We start from the raw sequence: 21,154 nt of genomic DNA, 5'->3' as shown, positions 1-21,154 counted from the left end.
CATGTGCACTCAATTTAGCTTTTGTGAGTATCTGTCCTTGACCCAACAGGAGCTGCAGAAGTGCCATGTCAGACTCGGAGGGCTGCACGCTGTGGGTATGGAAATGGCAGAGGAGGCAACAGAGCAGCACTTTGATTGACAGGAAACCTTTTTTTCTTTCCTTTTCTCCCAAGAAAAATTGGATTCATTTGTTAATAGAAATGTGAATGGGAAGGTACATCTTAAATGTACTGGCTAATATTATGTATTCTATATGTCAAAGTAGATGATATAATGTAATTTTGCAATTGATTGTAGGACAGCAAGAGAAAAAGCCCTTTAAAAAGGAATCTGTAGTAATACAGTTGGAATTAGACTTGCTGTTATGAAGTCTACTAAATAATGGCAACCATATTATCAAAAAAAAGCTTTATTTCTATAACACTTTTTATATATAGTGAACTACTAAGTAATGATAGTTTAAAAAAGTCATGTGGCTTTCATCAAAGTCTGGCAGTTCCTTTACTCTTGCTGTTTGACACGAATAGAAGAAAAAGCAGGGTCATCCTGACTGAGGGAGGGCTCAGCCTCGCCCAGTGCAGCCCCACAGGCAGCAGCTGCAGTAGGGTTAATGGCATTAGTAATCGTCGTAGTTGACGCCTGCCCCGTGCCTGAAGGCGTGTGGGTCTCGGGGGCCAATCGGAGCATCTTCATCGTAGTGGTGCTGGTAGTACCCCCCGTAGTACTCATTACGAGCACGCCCCAAGTTTGTCCAGTAGGAGATGTCATCTTCGAATTTCTGCCAGAAAAAAAAGAGAGCGTTTTCTTTCCAGCCTGAAACTACAGTGATGAGATGAAACAGAAGTGGTGCAAGAGCCTCCTTCAGAAATTTGTCATAAATGAAATCGTTCCATCTAAGGGGTTTTGTGACTCGTACCTGTGGGATTATCAGGATCCTGTGTGCAGGAGTTGTCCTGCCTAGCCCCACTCTGGACCCAGCCCCACACACCCCGACACTGCAAAGTGCTTAAACTGAGAGCACCTTCATCCAAAATGTGCACTAAGCACCTCTAGTATTTCTATTACCTTGTCAATGGTGGAGTGTGGAATTATGTCAATATTTTACAGCTAAAAACCCAAAGGTTTAGTTCTCCCTTGCCATGTGCCTTTAGTTGCAATGTCCCTGGCTGGGGTGCAACAGGCTTTTGCTTTCTGTCTGATCTCTCTCTCTCCCACCTCTCACAGGTAAAAACAGAGGTACAATGCAGCCTTCCAGCTATGGAAATGCAATAAGCACTTCAGTTCTGCTCACAACAGCAGAGGAAAAATAGTGTGCAAGGATATCAAATACTTGCCAAGTCAAAGCCTTTCCATCTGAATGACTCTTTGGAAATATTTTTGGCTGAGATTTGGGGGAAAAAAAAAAGAGTTTTGCGAATACACAATTGATAAGTATGGACCAAGTCCTTTGCTGGAACAAACAGTTATTTCATTGTTAAGACTGTGTCTTAATACTCAAGAAAACCTACTAAGTAGATTCATTGTATCCCACAACAGGCCTCATTTTGGTTTTTGAAATGCATACAGGAACTCAGAGGAGAAATCACTTTATCTGCATGGTTTGCCCTTATTCCTTTTGGTATTTTCCCCCAGCCTTCAGATTCCGGTGTATAAAACCACTTTTCCTATTTTTCCTATTTCTGTAAGTGAAGGGGGATGTAGCCATGCTGTTGAGAAGTGACTTTTACCCATATAATATCCAGGAGAATTTAGAAAAAAAGTACCCTTCATTATTTCAGCTCAAGCAAAGGATTATTTTTCTAATTGTTGCAGCTTTGAAAATGAGTGCATTCATCTTCCAAGCAATCCACATAGCACGAAGCTTTAAAATGTACTCCAGCTTCCCTGTGCCAATGCAATCTCATTAAACATATTCATATGGCTGACAGAAGCCAAGAATTCAACATCTATAACTATTTTTATCTCTTATTAAAAGCAGAAATTATTCTACACATGGGACTGCAACCAAACACACTTTTTTGCCCAATTCCAGCATCTATTTAAGTAGAGCTTTGTGTAGAGTTTGATTCCACTACAGTGTTTTTACAAATACAGTATTTTTAAAAAATGTGTCCTTCTCATTTGAAGGGAGGCTGACTGAATATTATCCAAAGGTTTTCCCTTCACATATAGAGTGGAGGCACAGCTGACAGTGTTCATGATGGTCAGGAGCTGCCCACTCTGTGGAGGCACAAGTGTGCATTGGGTGCATAATGTCAGTGCCATTCACTGAGGAGTGCCAGTCACAGCCAGCTTGGTGTGGAGTTCTCATGTTTAAAAGCTGATCAGATTGAGGCTGACAGGAAATTACCTTCCTGAAATAGGATTGATTGCTTTGAGTGTGGCCACCTATTCCCCACAGCAAACTTTGTTCATATGTCCAGTTGCAATTTATTAAGCTTAAGTTTGATAGCAGGGAGGAACTCCATACAAGACCTTAATGTAATTTTTTTCTATTAATAAAGTAATTCAAGGATCTCTAACACATAACAGAGGTTATATTTCTGTGTGACATTTGCCACTTTAAAGAAGAATTCTGAACAGGGACCCCTTCTACTAGACCAGGTTGCTCAACACCCCATCAGACCTGGCCTTCAACACTCAGAGGAATGGGGCATCAACCACTTCTCTGAGACACTTGTTCCAGTATTATTTCTTCCTAATATCTAATCTAAATCTCTTCTTTTTTTTTTTTTTCATTTAAACCCAATCCTCCTTGTTCTGTTCCTGCCTATTCTTTTTTTGTAAGGCCTCTCCATTTCTTTCACTGACCTGCTCATCGAAGCCCAGGTACAGGAACTGCTGGTACCACTGCTGCACGTCAGGCTGGCTCCTGTCCCACAGCTGGCGCCTCTGGCGTCTCAGGCTGCTCAGGAACTCCTTGGCTGCCGTTTCTTTCACTGACACCTCCGGCTTCACAGCAGCAGGAGAGGCTGAAATTAATCCCCCCCACAAAAGGCATGCCAGGAAATTTTTGGTCAGCTTGAAGTGTACTGCTTGCAGCAAGGAAGAAAATGATTCTCACATCATGCCATTACTTTTGGGCTTGCCAGTGCAATGCCTGTAGCAGAGTAACAGCATTAAACCCAGGAATCACCAATGTAATAGGATTTCTCTGCTACCCTCATTCTCCTGGTTTCTTGAAGAGTATTTCTGAGCCTAAGTACAGCAGCTGAGGAATTTAAATAAAAACACCCACATTCAATAAGCACATACACTATGTGTTTGTGTTTTCAGGAGAGAGCAGGAGACTGGCCCTAAGTTCTACAGTTGCAGAAACTGGGTTGAAGAAGAGAAGTGAAGTTAGAATGACTAAGGAAGCTGGAGAAACACTGCTAACATATTATAGTGCAGAAAGAAACACTTAAAAAGATAGATTTTTTAAATCTGATGTGTAAAAACGTAGCATTTAGATGAGTGCTACTAAATGCCCTGTATGCCTGAAAATAAAAGCCCATCAGGTTTTCATAGCAACCTACATGAGGGATGCATGGAAATGCCCTCAACCTGCCAGACCCAGATGTGCCATCTGGCTTGCTCCATGCCTGAGAGCAGCGTGCTGTGGCTGCTGGAGGAATCGATGCAGCTCCCAAAGACATGGATGAGAGGACTAAGTAGGATGAGAAGAAATGGCCTCAAGTTGTGCCACAGAAGGTTTAGCTTGGATGTTAGGAAAAAGTCCTTCACTTAAGAGTGGTCAAGCTTTAGAACAAACTGCCTAGGGAAGTGGTGGGACTTGCCATTCCAGAAGTGTTCAAAAAACAAAAGTTTTTGGGGACATGGTTTAGTGGTGAGTGTGGCTCTGCTGGACTTAAACTTAGAGATCTTTCCTGATCTGACAGTTCTGTGGTTCTGTGACTGGCCAGCCCCTGGCCGCTCATGGAAATGATAACACATGGTATTGACCTGGCTGTGAAACAAGAAGTGTGTAGGAGTAGGAGAAGTCTTGCCTTCAGATGGTTCATTTCAATGAGGGAAAAATCAGGAGCATGGGTGGAGGTGAGGGAAGAGACTGGGGTAGACAGGGAAGTCAAGTGGAGATGTGAAGAAAAGCACTGAAACAGGAGCTGGGCAGACTCACAGAGGAAGGCAAAGGACTGCAGAGAGAAGGAGATTCTGAAGATAAAAGTGGTAGATGAGTTGTTGCAGTAAGTGGGAAACAGTAGGCTGTCCTGCAATGATGAGCTGGAAACTGATAACTCACCATGAGCTTGAGCTGAGTATTATTGCTGGGAGGGACAGCTAAGCAAATGTCCCATGGATGAGCTGGGACACAAGGGACACTGCCAGCAAGGGAAGCAGTACTGTGTGCTTGGCCTGCTCGCTTTAGAAATCAACCAGAAAAGGGGAGCAAGGCTGGAATTAAAAAGGCTGCATATTCCCTCCATGATCAGTTTTGCAGTTCTTCCTGATCTAAGCCATGTTGTCTGCATGCCCAAGAGCCCTCCCCAGGCAGTCCCTCTCCCCAGGGGACCTGAACAAACAAGTGGCCACTGCTGTGGTGCAGGAAGGTCACTCCTATCTTCACACAAGCCCTGCAGAATGGTAACATAAGGAACCCACACACAAGGAAAATAGAGGTGGGTGGGATATATATTTAGTTCTGGCAAGAGGTGTGGAGTGAGGCCAGAAAAAAACCCCAGAACAAAATTAGAAAGCCTGGCAGGAAGTGGAAGTCCCCTCTGTGAGGGTAGAAATTCTTTGCTTCAGCCATAGAGCAGGCTGAGGAGAGGTGGCCAAAACTTCTGGGATGTTTCATCTGCTGTGTGGTGCAGCTTGTTCCCAGCTGGCATTGTTTCCACCACCTTCCCTCATCCAGCAAGCCATTCCATGCTTCTGACTGCTGGGCCTTTGGCCATCATCTTTCCTTTAACAGAGCAGTCTTCCAAAAAGGAAGCACACGTGGGGCCAAGGAGACAAAAAGAACAAGTCAAGGCATCATAAGCAAGCCAGGTTTGCACATATTCTTCCCTGTGCCTGAGCCAGCAGTATTTCCATGCATTCCTTGGAAAAGTTTGTGACTGCCCCAAATAGATAAATGCCACGTCTGCCATGCACACACTGGAGAATGCCGGTGCTGTGCTCTGTGCAGAGCAAAAGGCAGCATGCCTGAGGCTGGGAATCCCGGAGTTCAGAGGGAGCTGTGGTAAGCAGAGCCACCATCCCAACCAGATATGCAGGCAGAGGCTCTGCCTGAGCAGGAGGTTTTGGTGTGGCCCACAGTGAGAGTGGCCCTGTGCTTATAGCCTCCTGCTCCCTCTGCACTCCTGGAGCTGGAGGTACAGGGACAGCTCATTGACAGCTTCGACTGCCAGCAACTGACTCCGAGGAAAAACAAGGGAAAGCACTTTGCTGTCTCTTCACTCACCTTCTCGTTTCTGGAGCATCAGTTTAAGCTTATTTCCCCTTGAAACATCTAGACAAATAAAAATAAAATAGATACATCTACTGAGAAGGAAATAACAACAATAGCAACCACAACAGAAGTTTATTTCTCAAAATCTGCCAGAAGTACTTCTGTCATAGTTCCAGTTCAAGAGGTGAAGCAGAAACTTGCTCTCTTTGTTCCCCATTCCACACTTGAATGCAATATACACTGCAGGGAAGCTTCTGACGCTCCAGCATCTTCTCCCCAGCTCTCTTGGCAAGGGAAACCCTATAATGGCCTTCTTCACCAAGTAAATTATTATATTTTTCATCAGAAAACTGCAGTTGGTGCCAGTACCAGCACCCAGAGCAGCACGATAATGCTGAAAGCCCCTATTCACTGGGTGAGGGCTGTGCTAACAATCAGAGTGCTCCAAAATTGTGCCTGGCATCCTGCCCCAAAGCACATCGAAGCTGTCATCCTGCTGATCCCCAGACCGGCAGCGCAACGGGAGACCTGCCAGCGCTCGGCTGTTCCGAAGTGCTTCAGTCCCCGGCAAAGAAGCGCCTTTTTAAAGAGATGCCCAACTCGCACAAGGCTTGGAGCGCCCGAAGGCTCTCACCCACGCGGGATGCTAGGAGAAGGTTTTTTCCCGCTCCCCAGGTGCCAGGTTAGGCTTTCCCCGTGTCCCGCATCCCGCACGCCGCGCTCACTCACCGGGCGCCGCGCAGAGCAGCGGGAGCAGGAGGAAGAGGAGGAGGAGGGAGGCCCCGGGCAGGGCCCCGCGGGGACACGGCGGCGGCATCGCGGCAGGGCCGGCGAGGAGAGGAGAGGAGTCCCACCTGTGCGGGAGGAGACGGAGGGGATGGAGGTGGAGGGCGGGACGAGGAGCGGAGCGGAGCGGAGGGAAGGGCCCGTCCGCCGGGCGGGGCGGGGCGGGAGGCGGCCGGGCCGGGGCTCTCCGCACCCCGCGCCCCGAGCGCCGCGGCTCCAGGCTCCCACCCGCCGCTCGGCCACTTCCCAGAAGCACTTTTTTGTTGGAGTTACACCTACTCGATCCGGTGAAACTGGTAAAGACCTTTCAGCGGTTTATGCAGGCTTTTCTGACAGGAGAGTTTAAAAAGAATTTAAATGGCTGTAGCGTGTCATTTCACATTGCTCCCGATATAAACCCAGTTTGTCAGATCCTTGTGACAGTGCATGGAAATGGAGAGATTGTCCAGAGGGAAAGACTAAACAGAATCAACCAAAGGTGACTTAGTTCAGGATTTTCTGTCTCCCCTCCTCCCACCACCCAAACCCACAGAAAATCAGAATGCATTTTAGCTGATTAGCTTTAAAAACTAATTTGGAAAAATTGTTTTTCTACATATGGACAGTTTTAGTTTATTGTAAGAACTCAGGGACCAAAAGGCATACTCACAAACTAAGAGCCCTTGCTCGGCAGTTCCATAACTCTAATGGTGCCTAAACTTACTCTTGCCTTTTCCTAATTTGGACTTAAACCTTCCCTTCATGAATTAATCTTCTATCAGTTCCTTCCTCTGCAGATGCCAGAAACACCCCAGATGAATTCCCAATGAATTCCTTACCCATCTAAGACACAAACCTCTCTCTTCCCTCAGAGCAGAGTCCCACACACTCAGGAGACCATAATGAGCATCTCACCTCCTGCTGAACCTGTGCCAGCACAGAGCAAGGGAGAGCCAGGGCCCCTCTGTAAACTACTTGTGAGAAATCTGGCAGGTGCTGGGGCCTTGGCTCTGTGATAGAAGGATGGTTCCAGATCAGTTGCAGATGAATACACACACACACACACACAGAGTGCATACTCTATATTGCAGTTGTATATAAATATGTACATTGAATATGTATGTGTGTATATACACACAGCCACGAGTGCATGATGGGGGAGCTGTGCAGTGGCAACTCCCTGTGATGAGATGTGGAACACAGGCAGGCACAGCAGATCGTGGGAGTGGGACCAGACCCCGTGGCTGGCTTCACCACTCACTGTAAAATGCAGAAGAATCACCAGAGTGGGTTGGTCCCTCAGCAGTGTCCCAGCCCCAGCCTGAACACTGCTTCAGGAAATCCTTCCTGTTTTCCCTGCACATACTTCCTCTTCTGAAAAAAAAATCATTTGAATTTGCACTCAAAACTTTTCCCTTGCTGCCCTTCATCCCTCAGCACCTCTGAGCTAAAGCTCAGGCATCTATGCTCATCATTTTTGTAAAGACTCGTTCCAAGATCATGAAGTGGTAGGACAAGGGATGAGGGCTTCAAACTGAAAGAGTTTTCATTTAGATATTAGGAAGGAATTCTTTACTGTGAGGGTAGTTAGACCCTGGAACTGCTTGCCCAGAGAAGTTCTGGGTGCCCCATCCCTGGAAGTGTTCAAGGCCAGGTTGGATGGGGCTATCTGAGCAGCCTGGTCTTTGGGAAGGTGCCCCTGCTCATGGTGGGGAGGGGTTGGAATGATATCATCTTTAATGTCACTCCCAACCCAAACCATTCTGTGATTCTATTACCCCAGTTCAAGTGGCAGTGTCAAACAACAGCTCCACACAAAGGGCCTTTTGCTCTCTGCAGGAGCCACATCTTCCCACAGGGAGAGAGAGACGGAGGGAGCAGCACCCTCCTGATCCCCACGATGGAAGCACTTCCATAGGACGCTGGGTCCCAGCTCTACTCCCATGCAAATGTGAACCAGAACTTGTCTTTTCTGTCACTGTTTTTGAGTGTTTTTTCCCTGTAGCCCAGTGGTTCAAGTGTCAGCAGACAACACCATGTGTTGGAGCAAAGGCCCCTTCTCCCGAATCAATGCACTCTTTCATCAGGTTAATGCTGACAGCCTGTTTGCTAAAACCACCAGAGCTTTTGGGATAGCTATTTGCAGAATATAGCTAGAAGGGACAGAAGTGAAGAGCACATATGCAAGGCTACATGGAAAAGCTGTGATGGAGTTAATTTATAAAACCAGGGCAATAATTCATGAATATTCATGGTTTATTGCTATACTGGCAATGGCAAAGGGTGTTTTGTTCAGCTGGTTGGCTTGTAAGAAGCCTTGTGTGGGAGCTGGGGCTCTGCAGAACTTCAGGTGCTTTGTGCCTCTCAGCCAAGGAAACACAAAGCACAGAACCTCTTCTGGATACTAGATACACCACGATGACTCAAGAAACTGCTGGGATAAAATGCAATCTTGTGAAACCCAGAGAAAGGATTGACTCAAGTACAAGGTTATTGTAGAAATTCATTGCTCTAGTGATGGAAGAAGGGATTGACAGAAGACTATAACCCTCAGGTTTAAAGTGAGTGCAGTGTCTTCGAGAAGAGGTCACTTTCTCAGTTCAGGGGACTGAAGTTTTTGACATGAAGTAAAAAAAAGCATAATAGCCCTTCTTTTCAAAGGCAAGGTGAAAGGTGACTGATGTTTTCCCAGTAGCAATCTCTATTTCTTTTCAGGTTGTTATAAGGACTTAAGGCAGGGTTGCCCAAGTATTGTAGTAAGACACGTATTTTTCTGCTGAGCTTGCAACTACTGCATTGTTGTTCCAAGTATTTACTCCCCAGTGAATATCCAAGTTTATTGACATGTCTGCAGTACCCCTTTCTGTTATTTACCATGAAAAGCCACAGTTGCTCTGTGTACAGCAGGAATACTGCAGTGTTTTCCTGGAATCTCTCCATCAGCAGTGACACTGCTCTCTTTAAAACCTCCCTTTCTTCAGCATCACCAGGATCACCAGTCCTTGTTCTTCTTGTAGGTGACTTTAACCTGCCAGACACCTGCTGGGAACTTAAACACAGCAGAAAAGAGGCAGCCCAGGAGGTTCTTAGCGTATGTGGATGACAACTTTTTGTCACAGCTGGTGACTGAGCCCACCAAAGGAGGGACTAGGTTAGACCTGATGTTTGCAAGTAGAGGTGGGCTGGTGGGAGATGTGGTGGTTGGAGGCTACTTGGGGCAAGTGACCATGAAATTATAGAGTTCTTGATACTTGGTGAAATCAGGAGGAACATCCATAGGACTCTTACATTGGACTTCCGGAGGGCAGACTTTGGCCTGTTTAGGAGACTTTATTCAGAGAGTTCCTTGGGAAGAAGCCCTTAAAAACAAAGGAGTTCAGGAAAGGTGGACGTGCTTTAAAACAGAGGTCTTGAGAGCACAGGAACAGACTTTCCCTGTGTGCCAAAAGATGAGCTGATGAGGCATATGTCCAGCCTGGATGGGCAACGAGGTTTTGAAGGAACTTAGAGATAAAAAGAGTATGTATCACCTTTGGAAGGAGGATCAGGTGTCTCAGGAAATATTTAAGGGGGTTGCGAGGGCATGCAGGAAAAAATTAGAGAGGCCAAAGCCCGGTTGGAACTTCATTTGGCAACGCTTGTAAAAGATAATAAAAAATTTTTTACAACTATATTAATGGCAAAAGGAAGGGTAAGACCAACCTTCATTCTCTACTGGATGGGAGGGAACTTAGTAACTGCAGGTGAGGAAAAGGTGGTAGTGCTTAATGCCTTCTTTGCCTCGGTCTTTAGTGGGAAGATGTCTTGTTCCCAGGACAGGTGTCCTCTTAGGCTGGCAGATGGTGTCAGGGGGCAGAATGGTCACCCTGTTATCCAGGAGGAGGCAGTCAGAGAACTGCTGAGCCACTTGGATGTTCATAAATCCATGGGACCAGATGGGATCCATTGCAGGGTGAAGAGGGAGCTGGCAGATGAGCTTGTGAAGCCGCTCTCCATCACTTACCAACAGTCCTGGCACACTGATGAGGTTCCAGATGACTGGAAGGTGGCCAATGTGACACCCATTCACAAAAGGGTGGGAAGGAGGATCCTGGCAGTTATAGACCCGTTAGCCTGACTTCAGTACTGGGTAAGGCAATGGAACAGTTTATATTAAGTGTCATCACAAGTAACTTATGGGATGGCCTGGGTATCAGAGCCAGTCAGCATGGGTTTAGGAGGGGTAAGTTGTGTTTGACCAACCTGATCTTTTATGACCAAGTGACCTGCTGGGAGGATGCAGCAAAGTCTGTGGATGTTGTCTATTTGGACTCCAGCAAGGCCTTTGGCACTGTCTCCCACAACACACTCCTGGAAAAGCTGGTAGCCCATTGCTTGGGCAGGAGCACTCGTGGCTGGGTTCAGAACTGGCTGGATGGCCAGGCCTAGAGAGTGGTGGTGAGTGATGCTGCATCCAGCTGGGGCCAGTCAGCAGTGGTGTCCCTCAGGGGTCTGTGCTGGGGCCAGATGTGTTTAATATGTTTATTGATGACATGGATGAGGGGATTGAGTCTTTCATTAGTAAGTTTGTGGATGACACCAAGCTGGGAGCATGTGTCAATCTGTTGGAAGGTAGGAGGGCTCTGCAGAGAGACCTGGAATGGTTGGATGGATGGGCAGAGTCCAATGGGATGAAGTTTAATAAGTCCAAGTGCTGAGTCCTGCATTTTGGCCACAACAACCCCCTGCAATGTTACAGGCTGGGGAGGGTGTGGCTGGACAGTGCCCAGGTGGAAAAGGACCTGGGGGTACTGACAGCCGGCTGAACATGAGCCAGCAGTGTGCCCTGGTGGCCAAGAAGGCCAAAGGCATCCTGGCCTGCATCAGGAACAGTGGGGCCAGCAGGAGCAGGGAGGTCATCCTTGCCCTGCACTGGGCACTGGTGAGGCCACGCTTTGAGTGCTGTGTCCAGTTCTGGCCCCTCAGTTTGGGAAGGACATTGAGACACTGGAGTGCATCCAGAGGAGAGCAGCAAGGTTGGTGAGGGGCTTGGAACACAAGCCCTGTGAAAAACAACTGAGGGAGCTGGGGGTGTTTAGCCGGGAGAAAAGGAGACTCAGGGGTGGCCTTATCACTCTCTACAACTCCCTGAAAGGTGGCTGTAGTCAGGTGGGGGTTGGTCTCTTTCTCTAGGCAGCAGCTGACAGAACGAGAGGACACAGCCTTAAGCTGCACCAAGGGAAATACAGGTTGGCTATTAGGGAAAAGTTTTTTGCAGAAAGAGTGATAAAGTACTGGAGTTGTCTGCCCAGGAAGGTGGTGGAGTCATCATCCCTGGATGTGTTTAAAAAAAGACTGGATGTGGCACTTGGTGCCACGGTTTAATTGAGGTGTTAGGGCATGGGTTGGACTCGATGACCTTGAAGGTCTCTCCCATCCTAGTGATTCTGTGATTTTGTGTATGGAGGTGTTTAAGTTGGTTTTAGGGCTTGATTTGTCTCCATTGGCACACCAGTGCTGGAAGATCTCTGCTGGAAGCATTCTCAAGGGCATTAGGTAAGAAAGTCTGCACCAATGATGTCATTTGGTTAAATATCTTTCCTCACCACTGGTGACAGTAGTAGACCCTTGATGTCGAAATTTTGTTGAAAGATGTTAATTAATGCTGTCAGCAGGGCTGTTCCCCAGACAACTCTGGAATGAGGAGCAGTGAGCAGGGCCCCTTTCACACATGGTGTAAACTCCATCAAGCCCCTCAGCATAACAAAGACCATGAATTGGAAGGAAGCCTGCAGCGGGATAGCAGGATAGAACTGGTGGGTTCATTACTTTCCTAGCATGGGGTTAGACTGAAGACTATGGTCTTGCAAGCCTGAGGCGAAAAATTGGGAGCAATCCAGTGGAAACCACTCTGAACCTGACTTCAAGAATATCCAGGCAGGAGCAAGGCAAGGAGCTTACTGAAGAAATTCTGGTAGCTCTTTTTTGGGGGGCGAGGGTGGGGGAGAGTGTAATCTCTTGCTCAAAGCATCCTGAAGTGTTTAGAAACACTTATTTTAACACTTATTTTAACTTATTAACACTTAGAGTTAATTAAAGTGTTTTACTATTATGACTATATTTAATATTCTACATTTTGCCTAAAATTTTGTACAAAGAGATCACTGAATAGAAGAGATGCCTGTTTTTGCCTCTCATCACAGTAGCTGTTGAAAGAAGTGTGGTTTTTTCATTAAAATGTAAGAGATAGTACCAGTAATGGCTATTCAAGGATATTAAGTAATTCCAAGAACAACAAAAAACACACTAAAAAGATTGATCTTGGTTTCTTTCCCTTCTTTCTTTATTAGGATTCATGATTTTAAGTGTTTCAACACAGTAATGTTCTTAAACACAGTGTAGATTAAATGCTTATATAATCACAGGACTCCCAAAGTTGGATTTCCAAGAAAATCCCCCCACCAAATATAATGAGACTTAGGATAAAATAATGAGGCTCAATGTGATCATAACTTGATAGGCAAAGAGCTAAATTGGAAATTGGCCAGGAAGTGCAGGAGATGACACTTCATCTTTTAAAAACAAGCATGTGTAGATTTAACAATCCACTAAAGTGATCCATTTGATCAAGAACATGGCAGCACTGAACAGTGTTCCTAACACCCAGAAAATTATTACTTTCTGCTAATAAGGTTTCCATAAATCTCCCAGCCATATTGTCCAGGTTCCTTGCCTTAGGGTAGAGGCACTTGGCACTCCAAATCATTTTCTGCAGCCTGTTCCAAGAAAACTGCAGGAGCCATGTTTTCCTTCCAAACAGAAGGAAGAATATTTAAATCATCAGTCAGTTCTTTCCAAAATATTTTGAGTTTCATACTATTTCTTCCACTGCCCCCACAGAGATATCCTGACAGTGAGAGGACCAGCCCCAAGACCCAGAGCAAACATCGTTTCTTTAGGAAAAATTTATTTGTTGTCAGCTGTGAGTCTCATTGTCCTTGGCACATGGTTTGGGACACATTTCAGCCATTGCATCTCAACGGTTTGAATTATTTTTTTGGTCCATTTTAGTAATAAATATTAGAGCTCATATTTTCCATAGAAAATAGTTAAAATAAAGTTATTGGTATTGTTTTTCTCCTGCTTGGCTACTGCTGATATTTTTCTCAGCTTCTGTCTGAGCCTGCCAGGTAAGAAATGGTGTCTGTTGGTCTGTCCATCCTCCTCCCTTCACTGACTGACTTTGCTGCCCTCACTGCAGAATTTACCTTACTGCTCTGGTGATAAGCACAGTGAGAAGCAGATTAGTTCAGCAGCCTTATCAGATCATGGCTGCTTCCTTTCCACAGAAGGATAAAAACATTCTCTCTGAGAAATCCTTCTCCTTTTTCTCTTCCACTGCCTCCAGCATATTTTTAGAATAAACCTGGAAGCATATAGAAAGCCTGTATCTCAGATTTAACAGGAAAGGAGATGGAGAGGGACTGTAGTACATTAATACCTGCCTTTCTGACATGGCCTGATTTAATTCAAATTATTCTTTCCTTTACTGCTGTCATTTGGGATACTTTGTTTCTATGCTTCCTATTTCTGAGCAATATTTTACTTGTGTCCGTTACCTTATTTTATTATTCACATCCAGAATGTACACACACTCTCATAAAAAAACCCTGAAAAAACCAAAAAAATCCCAGACTCACCTAATAAACAAGCTGCACCTACTCAAAGATTAGAAAATGCAAAATCTCAAAAATCCTAAATCTTAGCAATGACAGCAGTTAAAATGTGGGCATGTTCCAGAGTGGATTTCAGCCTGTGCAGGGAAGTTCATTAGCAGAACAGGTTTGCCTCCTGAGGAGCAAAGACCTGAGACAGTGACAGTGACCTGTAATAGGTCTGTGCATGGTTCCCTCCCTGTGCCTCAGTCCCCACAGCACCAGGAGCCACAGCAATGCCGGGCAGCCTGGGCAGCAGGGCAAGCCCTGTGCACCTCCACTGCCTCTCACCAGCACAGCCACGAGCCTCAGAGACCTGCAAGACACAGCACGTGCCTGCTGAGCACGCACTGTAAAAGTATGTGGGTTTTATCTGAAATGGGAGAAAGCGTGTGCAATTTCGTGGGGAAGGAAAAGGGGGACATCCCAGAGAGCTGCTGCCACCCCAGAGAGCTGCTGCTGAACCCCACGTTTCAAAGCAGAGGAGAGGGAACATTGCCTGGAGTGTGCCAGGCATTTTCAGCATTAACAAAACAACCTGCTTTCCCCTGCCTGCCTTCTCAGGCAGGTAGGGATCACATGGGCTGCAGTTTCCAGCAGCACTGCCAGCCTGCCTGAGGCAGGCCCGCGGGATGCAAAATGTCTGCCCAAAAACTCAAAACACAAAATACAGCAGTCCCCTGCAGCAGAGGGCAGGTGACTGCTCTCTCCTCGGGCCAAAAACGAGCCCTTGGGAGCCTTAGGAACATGCAGTGCATCACATCTTGGAGCATGATTCTCAGGTTATTAGAGCAGAAACCTCACTTGTCTTCCTGGCTTTAACACACATGACCTTACACCCCTCTTGATCTGCTCTGTGGCCGCTCTTGCTGGCTCTGCTTTATATCTGTGCTTCCCAGTTCCACCAATGCCCTGCCTGTGAACAAGCCCGTGCTTCTGCCCATCTGATGTTGGATTACCTCTCTGATTTACAGTTCAGTTTGTTTCCAGGAGAATGCACACTCTGTACTGTCTCTGTGCTGCTGCTGAGTAAGAGATAGTGACATCTTTAATCTTCCCCCATGAAGCCCCACTGCATCCAGCTGTCCCTGGATGCCAGTGACTTCAAAGGGTGGGTGGCTGAGAGCTGTGGAAATTTGAGGGAAGGTTTTTTGCCTGTTGTGACCATTTAGGCACACACCCTGCAAGTATTCATGCACACATGCATTTTTAATCACAAGTGCCCCAAGGAATCCCATTTATCTCAGAAAGATTAAATCCCACTCTATGCCTGGATCTCACAAAACACTGTTATACAGAAACATGGCTCCACTGGAAAGGTGTTCATTCCATCCCCATCTCTGCTCTCCTGGGCCTGTGTTTGGTGAGCAGCAGAAAGGAAGGCTGCTGGTCTCTGATCCCAAATCACAGCATGGGGCCTGACCAAGCTCACATCATCTCTCCTGGTGCTGGTAGGTGCTGCACAACTCCTGAACCCATGTGGGTCTCCATCAACCAAGCAGAAGAGCCTGCCTGCACTCGTCAGTGTAGAGAGGCCTCTGGAGTCCTGGCTCACTCCTTGAGGCACTGGCATAGATGCTCTTTTGCCCTGGAGATAAGATGCTGCCATCTATGTAGCATGTTGTTTCCCTCCCATCAAAATATCCTGGGAGGCAAGACAGCCATGGTTTTGGTCAGATCACTCAGTTTCTGGGCCAGACCAGATATCAACTTTAATCTGAAAGTTAATCAGCTTTAGAGAGAGGAATTCTGAGCATGTAATTCTTCAAGTAGGAATGAGCAATTCAATCACTTACCTTTACCAAAACCAACACAAAATTCTTTCGCCTCCTCCTCTCTCAAGGTCTGCCATTACAAATCTGTGTGTCTGACTCCTTTTTTATTTCAAAGAGGACCCCAGTGATTTTTGCTTTGAGGAGCCTTGCCCTGGTTTTACACATTTTCACATCCTGCATGGCAGATCTGAAATACTGTTCCTGAGTGAAGGACAGTGATTGTCTTTTTATTAGGAAATGTTACCACCTAATGGCTACAATTCCAAGATGCTTTTACCTGGTAATTATTTGTTAAAATGGGCTGCAAGTGTAGTACATATTCCTGAATGGTATTTGGAATTGAGGACGACCTGAGCTGGGTAATGCCCTGATGCCCTGATGCCACCAATCTCTTTCTCTCATGTGTGAGTCCACGTTAGGGTTTAGCCATACAGCAGTGAGTAAACACCCAGACAAACCTTTGAGGATTTCTTTAACCTTACAGAAATGACACTGGCACAGTAATGACTTTATGATAGATTGGGGGAGGCCACACTGTGGTATTAGACTGTTTATTTTTACTAACTTACAACTGGAATAGAAACATCTTAAAGATGGTCACTTAAACTTGTAATTTTTATGTTGAATAATGTAGATGTAGGGACAACAATATAACTTTGATGTTGGTAATCAGATAGAATCATTTAGGCTGGAAAAGACCTCCAAGGTCAGCAGGTCCAACCACTGAACAATCACCGTGTGGTCAACTAAACCATGGCATGCAGTGCCACGTCTAGTTGTTTCTTGAACACTCCCAGGGATGGTGACTCCACTATCTCCCTAGGGAGTCCATTCCAGTGTGTTACCTTTCTATGAAAAAGTTCTTTCTGAATTTCTGTTGTAGATAATCACTTGCTAACCAGACATGGTAAGATCACTGTACCATAGAAACATTTAGAAGGGAAAGAGCTTCAAGACCATGGAGTCCAACAACAAACCTTCCACTGCTGAGTTCACCACTAAACCATGTCTCTAAGTGCCAAATCCATGCATCCTTTGAAAACCTCCAGGGACCATGACTCCAATGCTTTGCTGGACAGCAGGGAGGAGATAGGAACAGATAGGAAGCTTTCTGCTGTTATTTTTTTGTTTTTTTTTTTTTCAATTAAGAGAAAATGACAGATCAGTCATACTTTGAAGAACACCATACCCATTCTGGGACCACAATTTTCAGAGACTGGGCCTGGCCAGCTGCTGTGCAAAATTTAGGCACTTGGATAAGAAAAGTTGTGGTTCTGCTAATTTAAATACAATAGTTGTCCTTGGGTTTAGTAAAGCCAATCCTTTACCCTTGATAATTTCATATGAAATTTTTGTCATGGGGTTTGAGTTGGCCATGTAATGAACAATTATTTTACACTTTAAAAAACCCCCATCAAATACAACCAAATCACTGAATCATTACAAAGCCACTAAATAAGTCCACGGAAAAGCTTTTCCATAATACTGATCTTACATGACTTACTAATTTTATTTTGTTCTTAAAACAATGCATACTGAGATATTTGAAGAGGAAGGAGAGAAATACAAAAAAAAGACAAGAAATACATAGCACAAAGAAGAGAGAAATACAGAGTGGAGAGAGGACTTTTTATCTGATAAGAAAGAACACACGTTGTAAGGTATGTATTTCAGTAAAGAAGCCAAAACCCTCAAATCTCCACTGCTGTCACCATTCCTATAGAATTCCCATCAAACCTACAGTCTCAATATATGAAGCAATCAATCAGTGTCCCTAGCCATGGAGAGATCCCACTGCACAAGGCACAGATTGATTTCCTTGTGAGCGCACAGGCAACTCCAGGCAAGACTAAAAAAAGAAACAGATTAAAACAAAGGCTGACAAAATACCTTCATTTTGGTTTCATAATGAACAAATTCCAACTCTTATTATTTCATCCAAACTGTCTCTCTCCTATTCGACTCCAGTCTCCACTTAAATATCATGCATTTTCGTTTAAATATCCTTTATTTTCATTACAGAGGACTAAACTCTTATATGTAAATAAGCAGTACACACTAAGAATATTAATCAAAGATCTGAGCACATTTTCTGCATAGCAAATATGTTGGAAAATGTATCTTCCTATTCCCTCCCCTACTATATGGGCAGCTTCAGGAACAAATTGTCCCAAATGATCTGAGGCTGAGTTTATGACAAGAACAACTGCATTTACAAAACATATGTATTTTGCTTACTGATGTTTAAATTTTGTGCATGGACAATGCATGTGCAGGTAGTGGAGCAGCCTCCCTTCTGAAGCGCTTTAAACCTAATTGGATGTGTAATGGGCTCAGAGTCTAAGGGGAAACATCAGATGGATGCTAACAATAATGGAACAACTTCTAAAGAATTGTCTTGGACTGTGTGGATCTTTCTTAATCAAGGAGAGGTTTTCTTCTCCTTGTCAAAAGACAGTCTCTGTCACAGGTACTCTTCTTGATCCTGAAATATTACTTTATACAGGGATGTCAGAGGACCTGAATTATGCATGTGGTCAGCCCAGAGTGATGTCATCTAGCCTTAAAATCAATGCACCTCTCTTGGATGTGAAAGGAAGGAGAAGACAGGTAGTAGTGCAGAGTTTGTACATTCACAAGTCTCCTATAAAATAGATTTCTCCAAATTTATACAAAAATGCCATCTGAAGCCATCTTTCCTCCAACCTAACCAATATTGTTTTCCCATCAATTGTTCAGCAGTGGCTTCAGGCAATACCTGAAAAAGGTTGGTGGCTGATGACAGCACTACAAGCAGCAGAGAGGCTGCAAGTAAGAGGCAGAGGGGCAAAGGGCACTGGTGTAACATTAGAAAGGCCAACAGGCACGAGTGATTTTACAAGGCCTTGACAAATTCCATTTACTCCCCAAAGTTAACGACTTGTGCTTGTGCCTCCTGCTGAGGACGAAATCTGAGTGGTGAGTGGTAAGAATATTCTCTGCAAGCACAGCCTTCACACAGCAGAGTAACACAGATGTGCATTTTGCCATAGCTACACTGAGATCCAACCATCAGATTTAATGGCTGCCACAGGGAAGGACTGACGTCAGGGCTGATCCTTCCTGTAACTGAAAATCCAGGTTTGATGCACAATCTGTTAACTGTTCAATTCCAAAGGTTTCAGCATCTTTTCTCAGTAACCACACTTGGCAATCAATATTTTCAGAGGCCTCTGACACAGCCTTAAAGGCATCCCATCTGTCTGTCATCGGAAAGCTTCTCATCTCTATATATCCACATTAGTATTCACAGGGAATGAAGCCGTATTAAAAAAATACATTGAGTATGAAGCCTCTAAAAATGCCCTGGTGGATTTATTACAGAGTGTCAGTGTGTTGGAACACCCAAATGAACATTCGCGTGAGAAGCCCCAGAAAACAGCAGACCCCACACAGTGTCTTACAGACAATGCTTCTTTATATCATTAAGTCTTCCCTATAGTAAATCAAGCCAAACACAGCATGCAAAACATTTCTGTATTTCAGCCTGTGCTAAATAAATGCTTTTTCCTATTGTTTTTTAATGACAGATGTTTCCCTTTGAATTTTCACGGTCTAGCACAGATCATTCTACAGTCACCTTAAAACTCTACAGGTGTCCATGAATGTATGTGAATAAACTGCAATGGTAAAATATGCAGAACCTCTGCATGCCATTTTTTAAAAAACACATTATCTGTCCATCATTTTATTAAGAGATGGTTTTATTTCACCCTACCAAAACTTCCCTAAACAAGACAGATTCTTAAAAAAGTCCGAAGTAAGACTTGTTCATGAGAACTGTCTTCTTTATTAGGCACTTGTTTGAGGCCAAGAATATAGCTTGGCTGAAACCAAGACCTTAGGAGGTCTTAGTAAGAATTCAATTCAAAGAGTTTAGGAGCAGCCCTTGCCTGATTTAACCACATGCCTCCAAACAGCACACACAGAGCAGGCTGCCTTGCTCCAGGTCCTCTTGCCCAGCCTGCAGCACAGCATTTTCCTGCAGGATTGTGGTGAGCTGTCACTTCTGACCATTTGAATCAGTCCAGCTGTAGGGATGCTGTGGCTGGAGTGGGATGTGTGTGCCCTTGGAGCACTGCAGCTACAGCTGCATCACTGAGTTTTTAATGTCTTCTGCAAAACTGGCTCAAGTCTTCAGGCTATCTGGACTATGAGTAAAATCCAGCCTGAGGAGGTGGGGCAAACCTGTTAACTGATGTCAGATTTGAAGAGTAAAAGTACCCTCTGGCTGCTGCCTTCAGCTTTATTTCAGGAATCAGTGAAGCTGAGCCACTCAATTGTCAAGCTTGCTTTTGTTGCAAATACTCTCCCTTTATTTCCCAAACATGGCATCCTTAATTGTACCTATACATTATTTCTTCAGTCCTCTTGTGTAGCAGCATGAAAAGCAAGTTTTAACGTGGAATGTGACAAATCTACAGAAGTACACAAACCATAAGACATCTGCGTTACAAACTGCACATTTCATCAAAGTGATTTTTTTTAGTTGTTTTCTCATTGGTCAGCTGCAACAAAGAAAGTAACAACAAACAAACATTAGATTTCCCAGAGACTCTGCTAATATCCCCTCTATGTGCACTCACTTCTAATACTTTCAGTCATTTCCTCCTCTGCAGAGCATGCATTCACACCCCAGTGTGTACACACACAGGCGTGCACAGGCAGACAAAGAGCATCCTTCCAGCAAGGAAAATGCCCTGCATGAGGCTACACATCACTGAAGGCTAAAACATTTCTTTATGACACCCCACAGCTGTTGTCAGGGAAGGAGTAAGATGCCGCAATAATTTTTTCTAAAGAACACTGACACGTTTTTGACATTCCTCCCCTTCTTCCAGCAGACAAATATTTTATCAGTTTACCTTTAATGCAATATGCTTCCTGTCTCCTTCCCAGGGTGGGAATGCCTGGCCAGAAGAAACGACCTTTCCTGACGCAAAACAAGTTTCTCTTTATTTCAGCATGCCTTGCCTCCTGCAAGCAGGGCAAGAAGCGACCAAGGCTGGGAGCGCGGGAGCCACGGGGCTGGTGGGGATGCCGGGCGTGAAAGGCGTGTTTATTCTGCCTCTCCCAAATCCAGCCCCTTGGCTGGAGGCGTCTACCCAGCCCTCCTTGGACCAAGTGTGGAGAGTCACATTTCTCCTTGATCAGGCCGGCTGCCTGGAGGAAGATGATTGCAAGCAGATGTGCCCATGTTCTCATGTGAAAGGAATTTCAGCTTTTGTGTCAGCTGTACTGTACGATGAGCGCCCAGCTCCAGGGAGCATTTTAGTGATCTTTAATTCCTTGCAGGTGCTGGGAATAGCATGTGTTGGTACAGTAGAGCTGAGACACAAGAGGGACAGCACACCTGGAGTCAGCAGGAGGGCAGAGGTCAAAGGCATGACCAGGAGGCTCCCCTTACTGCAGGGAACAAGGCTGGGGTTCATAAAGACCCATATTCCTGGTAAACACCCATTGTGCTCAAATCTTCAAGGCTGGGG

The 21,154-nt window shown here is 45.2% G+C and overlaps 1 protein-coding gene across 2 annotated transcripts; it reads right to left on the bottom strand.

The window, feature by feature from the left end:
• Positions 1-393: 393 nt before the first annotated feature.
• Positions 394-20,709, bottom strand: ECRG4 (ECRG4 augurin precursor). Of its 2 annotated transcripts, XM_059839583.1 has the most exons (5): positions 20,534-20,709; positions 6,125-6,249; positions 5,408-5,455; positions 2,812-2,972; positions 394-778 (listed from the first exon to the last, which is right to left on the bottom strand). In XM_059839583.1, exons 2-5 carry the CDS (start codon positions 6,210-6,212, stop codon positions 617-619), a joined length of 459 nt encoding a protein of 152 aa, XP_059695566.1. In that variant the 5' UTR covers positions 6,213-6,249; positions 20,534-20,709; the 3' UTR covers positions 394-616. The 2 variants fall into 2 exon arrangements, with proteins under 2 accessions (XP_059695566.1, XP_059695565.1); XM_059839582.1 differs by lacking the exon at positions 20,534-20,709 and having other exon boundaries at positions 6,125-6,308.
• Positions 20,710-21,154: the final 445 nt, after the last annotated feature.

Source organism: Haemorhous mexicanus, chromosome 2 (assembly GCF_027477595.1).
Source record: "Haemorhous mexicanus isolate bHaeMex1 chromosome 2, bHaeMex1.pri, whole genome shotgun sequence".
NCBI classification, from domain to species: Eukaryota; Metazoa; Chordata; class Aves; order Passeriformes; family Fringillidae; genus Haemorhous; species Haemorhous mexicanus.
The sequence above is the reverse complement of the archived record's forward strand: the minus strand, read 5'-3'. Positions and strand labels throughout refer to the sequence as shown.